We start from the raw sequence: 9,550 nt of genomic DNA on the forward strand, positions 1-9,550 counted from the left end.
CCTCCTTAATAATGGTTATTTGTTCAGCCTGTGAACCAATGTGATTTTTTTTTTAAGTGAAATCCACACAGCAAAATTTACCATTGTTACTGTTTTCAATGTGTGTTTTTTTTTTAATTCAGGTAAGTTTTATGTACTTTCTGATTCTTAAGTTGGAAAACAAGGTAACCTCTAATATGGGCTGTGAGGCCTTCCTCTGCCCAAGCAGCTGCAGATATGAACCCTGAATATAAAGGGATCTTAGGCTAGAAGGGATCTTGGGCAGAGCTGAATGGCTCTAAGCATTTGACCTCACCTTAGTTTCCTCCTGAGAAGAGTCAACAGAGTCCAGCATCTTCTTCCAAGGTCAGGAAAGGGCAAAGATTTGAAATTAGGCATCACTGGGTTCTCAGCTGGGCCTACAAGGTCCCCTCCTCCCACTATGCAGAGCAAAGAGGAGGTTGCAGAAGAGAAGAGGATATGAGATTGGTTCTCTGCTCCTCCCTTTCTTTCCCTGCTTTCCCCACACCCACCCTCTCCCCCACAGCAGCCTTCTCCCCCACAGAGGCTGGGATAGAATGAGGGGGGCGGAGTTGGGGACTGAGGGATCAGAAGCCCCAGGATGCCCTGTATCTGAAGAAAGCTTTGGCCAGGGGCAGCTGTGCTGGCTCATGCTCTCCTCCTTCTGCTGCTGCCATCCTCCAGCAAGATGCTAGGGTCTCTGGGGCTTTGGGCATTACTTCCCACAGCTGTGGAAGGTAAGCGTCTACAGGGAGGGGAAGGGTCTTTCCATCCATCCCGTGAGGGAAAGGGGCGCTTGAAGCAAGAGCCACCCCTTTGGAAGAGTGGTGAGTGGGCTGGGTGAGTGAGGGTGAAGGACAGAGCCATGTGTCCCCATGGTGGGGCTCAGGTTCCAGCCCTCTGCTGACCCTGCTTCCTCCTGTGGCTTTACCATACTGACGCTGGGATGTGGAACATGTTTTGTCTGTTCTTTTGGCCACTTTTTTGCCTCTGCATTCACTCCTATCTCGAATCCTTTCCTTTCCCCACCCTGGGCCTCAGCACCCCCAAACAGGCGAACTTGTGTGTTCTTTGAGGCCCCTGGAGTGCAGGGAAGCACAAAGACACTGGGAGAGCTGCTAGATACAGGCCCAGAGCTCCCTAGAGCTATCCGCTGCCTCTACAGCCGCTGCTGCTTTGGGATCTGGAACCTGACCCAAGACCGGGCACAGGTGGAAATGCAAGGTGAATGGCAAAGTATATGGCAGGTGATAGCTAGGGTGGGAGACAGACACATCCTAGGGTGTGGGTGGCAACCAAGGGGGAAGGGGAGAAATAGAACATGTGGTGGAAAAGAAAAGCCCATGAGAGATGGAAGGGATGCCTCTGATAGAGAAGGGATTTATCTTCTGTTTCCACGCGCCATTGTGCTTTCTCCCTTTTCCCCCTTTCTCTCCTCTTCCCCTAATCCCACCCCATCAGGATGCCGAGACAGTGATGAGCCAGGCTGTGAGTCCCTCCACTGTGACCCAAGTCCCCGAGCCCACCCCAGCCCTGGCTCCACTCTCTTCACCTGCTCCTGTGGCACTGACTTCTGCAATGCCAATTACAGCCATCTGCCTCCTCCAGGGAGCCCTGGGACTCCTGGCTCCCAGGGTCCCCAGGCTGCCCCAGGTAGCCACCCAAGGGTACTGAAGGCTGGTGGGGGCTGGGCCCAGGTTAGGATGAGAGGTGGAACCAGGGCCAGTTCTCACCCTACTCCCACCCCACACTTTCCTCCTCCTGGCCTTGGGAAGTTGGTTGCCCTGGTGACTGGGAGATAAGGGGTCTTGTGACCAGGGTGGGGGTGGGTTGAGAAGCAAGCTCTCAGGAGGGGAACAGCAGAGAGCAGGTTTGGGTCAGTGCTTGCCAGCCTGCATTCTTGCCTTGATGTCCAGGTGAGTCCATCTGGATGGCACTGGTGCTGCTGGGGCTGTTCCTCCTCCTCCTGCTGCTGCTGGGCAGCATCATCTTGGGTACTAATTCACCTCATCCCTCCCTTGTGACCCCAAGACATTGTCCCCAAAGCTCTGATCCCTCTCCAGGCACCCCTGACCCGATGGTCTTGGGATCTCTATAGCCTGATTCCCAGACTCCCATGACCTCTCACAAAGCTCCCTTTCCATAGAGTCCCTTTTCCTGTCCCCATGCATGTGCACCCTGAACCTAAGGCTCTTCTCTGTTCCAGCCCTGCTACAGCGAAAGAACTACAGAGTGCGAAGTGAACCAGTGCCAAAGCCAGGGCCAGACTTGGGCAGGGACTGGAGTGTGGAGCTGCAGGAGCTGCCCGAGCTGTGCTTCTCCCAGGTGCCCCAGGGAGGGAGAGAAGGGATCCTCTGGGCACTCCTGGAGGTTGTGCTGGGGAGGAAGCCTGGCCCTATTATAGCTCAGAGGCCCACACTCAGCACAGTGTCCCTACCAGGTAATCCGGGAAGGAGGTCATGCAGTGGTTTGGGCCGGGCAGCTGCAAGGCAAACTGGTTGCCATCAAGGCCTTTCCACCAAGATCTGTGGCTCAGTTCCAAGCTGAGAGAGCATTGTACGAACTTCCAGGCCTACAGCACGACCACATTGTCCGATTTATCACCGCCAGCTGGGGGGGCCCTGGCCCCATGCTCTCTGGGCCCCTGCTGGTACTGGAACTGCATCCCAAGGTGAGCACCAAGGAGTATATATGTGTGTGTGTGCCTGTGTGTATGTATGGAGGTGGGGGCTACATGGCAGCTGGGCCTTGTTGATGCTTCTGCTTTCGATTTTCTCTTTTCTAAGACATTAAAAATGGCCAGGTGAGGTGGCCCACGCCTGTTATCCCAGGACTTTGAGAGGCCAAGGTGGGTGGATCGCCTAAGCCCAGGAGCTCAAGACTAGCCCAGGCAACATGAGGAAACCCTATCACTGCAAAATTAGCTCAGCATGGCAGTGCACACCTATAGTCCCAGCTACTCAGGGGGCTGAGGTGGAAAGATTGCTTGAGCATAGGAGGTTGAGGCTGCAGTGAGCCGTGAGCATCCCACTGCACTCCAGCCTGGGAGACAGAGTGAGACCATCTCAAAAAATAGTAACAAGCTGGGCACGGTGGCACACGCCTGTAATCCCAGCACTTTGGGAGGCCAACTTGGGAGGATTGCTTGAACCCAGGAATTCAGGGATCCAAGAACAGTCTGGGCAACACTGTGAAACCCCACCTCTACAAAAAAGAAAAAATTGGCTGGGTGTGATGGCACGTGCCTGCGGTCCCAGCTACTTGGGAGGCTGAGGTGGAAGGAGTACCTGAGCCTGGGAAGGTCAAGACTGGCAGTGGGCCAAGATTGTGCCACTGCACTCCAGCCTAGGTGACAGAGTAAGCCCCTGTCTCAAAATAATAATAATTTTTATTTATTTTTATTTTTTATTACAAAAACAATACATGTTTATATATTTATTTTATTTTATTTTATTTTATTTTGTGAGGGGAGCAGAGCCTTGCTCTGTTGCCCAGACTGGAGTGCAGTGGCATAGCTTGGCTCACTGCAACCTCTGCCTCCTGGGTTCAAGCAACTCTCCTCCCTAAGCCTCACCAGTAGCTGGGATTACAGGTGCCTGCCACCACGCCTGGCTAATTTTTGCATTTTTAGTAGAGACGGGGTTTCACCATGTTGGCCAGGCTGGTTGCGAACTCCTGACCTCAAGTGATCCACCCATCTCAGCCCCACAAAGTGCTGGGATTACAGGCATGAGCCACTGTGCCCAGCCAAAAAAAAAAAAAAAAAAAAAAATGTTGGCCAGGCACGGTGGCACACGCCTGTAATCCCAGCACTTTGGGAGGCCAACTTGGGAGGATTGCTTGAACCCAGGAATTCAGGGATCCAAGAACAGTCTGGGCAACACTGTGAAACCCCACCTCTACAAAAAAGAAAAAATTGGCTGGGTGTGATGGCACGTGCCTGCGGTCCCAGCTACTTGGGAGGCTGAGGTGGAAGGAGTACCTGAGCCTGGGAAGGTCAAGACTGGCAGTGGGCCAAGATTGTGCCACTGCACTCCAGCCTAGGTGACAGAGTAAGCCCCTGTCTCAAAATAATAATAATTTTTATTTATTTTTATTTTTTATTACAAAAACAATACATGTTTATATATTTATTTTATTTTATTTTATTTTATTTTGTGAGGGGAGCAGAGCCTTGCTCTGTTGCCCAGACTGGAGTGCAGTGGCATAGCTTGGCTCACTGCAACCTCTGCCTCCTGGGTTCAAGCAACTCTCCTCCCTAAGCCTCACCAGTAGCTGGGATTACAGGTGCCTGCCACCACGCCTGGCTAATTTTTGCATTTTTAGTAGAGACAGGGTTTCACCATGTTGGCCAGGCTGGTCGCGAACTCCTGACCTCAAGTGATCCACCCATCTCAGCCCCACAAAGTGCTGGGATTACAGGCATGAGCCACTGTGCCCAGCCAAAAACTGTCTCTTATACACATCTTGGGTTCAAGCAATTCTGCCTCAGCCACCCGAGTAGCTGGGATTACAGGCGTGCCGCCACTACTTACTCCTGGCTAATTTTTGTATTTTTAGTAGATATGGGATTTCACCATGTTGGCCAGGCTGGTCTCCAACTCCTGACCTCAAGTGATCCGCCTGCCTCGGCCTCCCAAAGTGCTGGGATTACAGGTGTGAGCCACCCCGCCCGGCCATGCTACACACTTTAAACATTTCCAAACACACCCTTTGCAAACACATTATGAGGTAGGAATGATTATCCACATGGGGCTCAGAAAAGGAAAGTCATTTGCCCAGAATCTATGTGACTCTAGAGCTGGCTCCTCATCATCATGTCTGTTGCCTCCTGTTTACCCCTCCACCAGGACTGTGTGTGTCTCTGTCCACGTAGAAGAACTCCCCACAACTCACTTTGCCCTATTGTAAGTAGTTCAACCTCCACCACCTGTTTCAGTGCCCAAATGCAGTGGCTCTTCCCTGGACTTTTTCAGCCCCTATAGCTTCTGCACCTCCGAAATCTTGAATGATGGAAAATCCCCTCTTTGACCACATACCTCTGGCCCAGCTCAAAAATCACTGTTTGTTTGTTTGTTTGTTTGTTTGTTTGTTTAAATTTCTCTGACTTCTCCAGGCAGTGTTAATCATTCTTGCTTTATGCCCCTTGGCACTCGGTTAATTTTCCCATCTTGGGGTTTACTGCATTCTTTATCTCTTACCTTCTCATCTGAGCCATCTTGGTGCCTGCACACAACTCATGGCCACTGAAGGTGCTCGATGACACTTGTCGAATGAGGGGTTCTATTGCTCCCTTCCCTCCAATTCCCACTTGCCCTCCACCTGCTACTCTGTTATCTACTGGCTCTGCCTGTCTATGTGTACACATGCCTGACACCTCAGACAAGGTGGCTCATGAGGGATGCCCCTGACTAGCTTACCCTGCCTCCTCTGTTACTGTCTTTGCCCCACATTTTCTGAGTCAGTATAAGCTGGTGGTTATTAGTAAGTGATCTTGAGTCAGACTGCTTGGATTCAAGCTCCACTCCTGCCTCACCGACTGACTTCAAGCGAGTTTCCTTAGTTCTCTGAGGAAAAGCTCTTCATCTGTTAAATGGGGGTGTGACAGAAAGACCGACCTCCTAGGGTTGTCACAAGGATTACAGGAGGCCACATCCACTGGGCCTGGACCACAGTAAGTGCCTAGTAACCTTGATCTCGAGTTACTATTTTTCATGTCAATTGATGCACAGTCTTACTCCTTCTACCTATTGTCTTGGCCAGCATCCGTCGGTGTGTCTGTCTGCTGGGGAGATGCAGGGAGAAGACTGTCAATTGATCTCTGCTCCCTGGGATGGATCAGCCACCTCCAGCTTTGTGTACTGTCCTTTTCTCTCTGTTTTTTCCCAGGGCTCCCTGTACCACTACTTGACCCAGCACACCAGTGACTGGGGAAGTTCCCTGCGGATGGCACTGTCCCTGGCCCAGGGCCTGGCATTTCTCCATGAGGAGCGCTGGCAGAATGGTGGGTGAGCTGGGCATAGGAAGTCAAGGCAGCCACACTGCTATGTTTCTGATTCTCCCTTAGTTTGGAGGGGAAGGATTGAGTCAAAAGGGGGAGGAAGAGCCGGGCGCGGTGGCTCACACCTTTAATCCCAACACTTTGGCAGACCGAGGCAGGCGGATCATGAGGTCAGGAGATCGAGGCCATCCTGGCTAACACGGTGAAACCCCGTCTCTGTTAAAAATACAAAATATTAGCCAGGCGTGGTGACATGTGCCTGTAGTCCCAGCTACTCGAGAGGCTGAGAGGCAGGAGAATCGCTTGAACCCGGGAGGTGGAGGTTGCAGTGAGCCGAGATTGCGACACTGCACTCCAGCCTGAGCAACAGAGCGAGATGCCGACTCAAAAAAAAAAAAAAAAAGAGGGAGGAAGAACATCCATGTTCCTTCGACCTTGATTCCCCCACAGGCCAATATAAACCAGGTATTGCCCACCGAGATCTGAGCAGCCAGAATGTGCTCATTCGGGAAGATGGATCGTGTGCCATTGGAGACCTGGGCCTTGCCTTGGTGCTCCCTGGCCTCACTCAGCCCCCTGCCTGGACCCCTACTCAACCACAAGGCCCAGCTGCCATCATGGAAGTGAGTTCTCTGGCTAACTGGTGAGGCCCAGGATGATGGTGGTGCTGCTGATGGCAATGCAGCCATTGTGTGTCAACAGTTGTAGCAATACCTATAGCATTTGGGACATTGCTGAGTCTGTGTTTGGGGATATTGCATGGACCATTGCTGCAATGAGGGTTGCCACAGAGATGATTCTTGGCCCTTCGTGCCTTGCTCTCCAGGCTGGCACCCAGAGGTACATGGCACCAGAGCTCTTGGACAAGACTCTGGACCTACAGGATTGGGGCATGGCCCTCCGACGAGCTGATATTTACTCTTTGGCTCTGCTCCTGTGGGAGATACTGAGCCGCTGCCCAGATTTGAGGCCTGGTAAGGATAAGTGGTACAGTCCCTTCCCCTGGGCTCCCCCTCACCCATTCTAGGTTCACCCCAACCTGACCTGGTCCTGAGAAAGCTCTGCTCTTCCCTGTCTTGCCTTTTCTATATGGTAGGCACCCCTAGGACTAACTGACACCCAGCCCCTCTACCTCCCTCCAGACAGCAGTCCACCACCCTTCCAACTGGCCTACGAGGCAGAACTGGGCAATACCCCTACCTCTGATGAGCTATGGGCCTTGGCAGTGCAAGAGAGGAGGCGTCCCTACATCCCATCCACCTGGCGCTGCTTTGCTACAGTAAGAGGCCTAGGCTGTTGGGCTGGGAACCTGGAGAGTGGGGGCTGGGCATGGGCTTCAAGGACATCTCTGCCAGGGCATCGGTCTACTCCTATCTCCTCTCATCTCCCATCACTCCTTGGTTCATGCTCAGCTGGAACTGGGCCAGCCTGCTCTCCACCTCAGTTCATCCTCTTCCACCCTAAGTCTCACACAGTCCATTCCATCTACCTGAGACACACACCTTCCTCCTGCTCAGCCTTGCCCAGCCTGTCTCTCCTCTCTACCATCAGTTAGCCCTGTTCCTCAGTCCCCTTCTCCAGGATGCCCTCCTTGGCTTTGCTCTTGTCCTGAGCTCTACCCCATCTGCTCTCCTAATACAGTAAAGCCCAAAAATCAGTTCAGTAAGTCCCCATTCTGTCATACATTGATGATGTTTCTGCTGTGACCCAATAAAAGGCAGTTCTGGGTATAAAGGGTGAAAGCAGTGGCCTCACAGTGAAAGTTCAGGGCTTTGCACAAACACTGTTTTTTTTTTTTTTTTTGAGACAGAGTTTTGCTCTGTCACCCAGGTTGGAGTGCAGTGGTGCGATCTCGGCTCACTGCAAGCTCTGCCTCCTGGGTTCACGCCATTCTTCTACCTCAGCCTCCCGAGTAGCTGGGACTACAGGTGCCCGCCAACGTGCCCGGCTAATTTTTTGTATTTTTAGTAGAGACGGGGTGTCACCATGTTAGCCAGGATGGTCTCGATCTCCTGACCTCGTGATCCGCCCGTCTCGGCCTCCCAAAGTGCTGGGATTACAGGCGTGAGCCATCGCGCCTGGCCACAAATACTTTTTTAACAGAATGTGCCTTCTGCTACCTGATCTGAAATTTCCACGGCACAAGTGTTAAGTTAGCTAACGGAAACTGGGCATTACTTACAGAAGACTCTGGCTCTCTGAGAGGAAAGAGAGTAATTTCCCATTAGCATATTAAGCTTTCAACCTATATTAGCTCCTCAGAGGAAACAGTGGGCTGTACAGAAGGCCCCTGCAGAGCCTGTTTCATAGGGAACAAGATTCAGAAGGCTGGAATTCAGCAAGAGGGAAAGGAGGGAGGCTCCAGGAAAGATCAGAAGTGGGTGTTGAAAGCAGGCGAGTGATGGACACTGAAGATGCCTTTTAACCCTGGGGCCCACTCAAGATCCTAGAGTCAACCCTCCCTCCCTGTCATTCCTCCCAGGATCCTGATGGGCTGAGGGAGCTCCTAGAAGACTGTTGGGATGCAGACCCAGAAGCACGGCTGACGGCTGAGTGTGTACAGCAGCGCCTGGCTGCCCTGGCCCATCCTCAGGAGAGCCACCCCTTTCCAGAGAGCTGTCCATGTGGCTGCACACCTCTCTGCCCAGAAGACTGTACTTCAACTCCTGCCCCTACCATCCTGCCCTGTAGGCCTCAGCGGAGTGCCTGCCACTTCAGTGTTCAGCAAGGCCCTTGTTCCAGGAATCCTCAGCCTGCCTGTACCCTTTCTCCTATGTAAATATGCAGTTTATGTGTAATCAATGTACATGCCAACATAAACATGGCGATTGCATAGCTGTCTTGTCTGCCTCATCACTGCCTTTCCCACCTGCCGAATCCTTGGATTCTTCTGCGGGCATCCAGTCCACAGCAGTTCTGACCAGTGACTCGGTGTAGGTGTGCAGGAAACAGAATAAAGTCAGCTTTCCTGACGCATATCCTTGGGCCTTCCTCTATTCCTGTAATCCAGGAACCCTCTTGTCTCTCTTCTCTTCCACTAACATTTATTTTTATTTATTTATCTGATTTCTTTTTTTGGAGACAGAGTCTCTGTCCAGGCAGGAGTGCAATGACACGATCATGGCTCACTGCAGCCTTGTCCTCCCTGGGCTCTTGTGATCCTCCTACCCCAGCCTCCTGAATAGGTGGGACCACAGGCATGGACCACCATACCCAGCTATTTTTTCTTTTTTGAGACAGAGTCTTGCTCTGTCACCCAGGCCGGAGTGCAGTGGCACAGTCTCCGCTCACTGCAAGCTCTGCCTCCCGGGTTCATGCTATTCTCCTGCCTCAGCCTCCCGAGTAGCTGGGACTACAGGCACCCGCCACCATGCCTGGCTAATTTTTTGTATTTTTAGTAGAGACGGGTTTTTGTTTTGTTTGTTTTTTGTATTTTTTTTTTTTTAGTAGAGACGGGGTTTCACCATGTTAGCCAGGATGGTCTCCATCTCCTGACCTCGTGATCCGCCCGTCTCGGCCTCCCAAAGTGCTGGGATTACAGGCTTGAGC

At 52.1% G+C, this 9,550-nt stretch overlaps 1 protein-coding gene across 3 annotated transcripts; it reads left to right on the top strand.

Moving 5' to 3' along the window:
• The first annotated feature begins 608 nt into the window (after window positions 1-608).
• Window positions 609-8,971, top strand: AMHR2 (anti-Mullerian hormone receptor, type II). 3 transcript variants are annotated; one of them, XM_011992559.1, is made up of 11 exons: window positions 609-737; window positions 1,042-1,224; window positions 1,462-1,653; window positions 1,917-1,994; window positions 2,207-2,325; window positions 2,441-2,671; window positions 5,890-6,004; window positions 6,452-6,624; window positions 6,828-6,975; window positions 7,144-7,280; window positions 8,484-8,971. In XM_011992559.1, the coding sequence occupies exons 1-11, from the start codon at window positions 689-691 to the stop codon at window positions 8,778-8,780; spliced, it is 1,722 nt and encodes a 573-aa protein (XP_011847949.1). In that variant the 5' UTR covers window positions 609-688; the 3' UTR covers window positions 8,781-8,971. The 3 variants fall into 3 exon arrangements, with proteins under 3 accessions (XP_011847949.1, XP_011847951.1, XP_011847950.1); XM_011992561.1 differs by having other exon boundaries at window positions 7,148-7,280; window positions 8,484-8,841; XM_011992560.1 differs by lacking the exons at window positions 6,828-6,975; window positions 7,144-7,280.
• The last annotated feature ends 579 nt before the right edge of the window (window positions 8,972-9,550 follow it).

This window comes from Mandrillus leucophaeus, unplaced genomic scaffold (assembly GCF_000951045.1).
Source record: "Mandrillus leucophaeus isolate KB7577 unplaced genomic scaffold, Mleu.le_1.0 Scaffold414, whole genome shotgun sequence".
NCBI lineage: Eukaryota > Metazoa > Chordata > Mammalia > Primates > Cercopithecidae > Mandrillus > Mandrillus leucophaeus.

Coding starts and splice junctions, on each gene's coding strand:
- AMHR2 (XM_011992559.1), top strand. CDS start 689: ATGCTAGGGTCTCTGGGGCTTTGGGCATTACTTCCCACAGCTGTGGAA. Junction 1,654..1,916: donor GGGTCCCCAGGCTGCCCCAG/GTAGCCACCCAA, acceptor CTTGATGTCCAG/GTGAGTCCATCTGGATGGCA. Junction 6,976..7,143: donor CTGCCCAGATTTGAGGCCTG/GTAAGGATAAGT, acceptor ACCTCCCTCCAG/ACAGCAGTCCACCACCCTTC.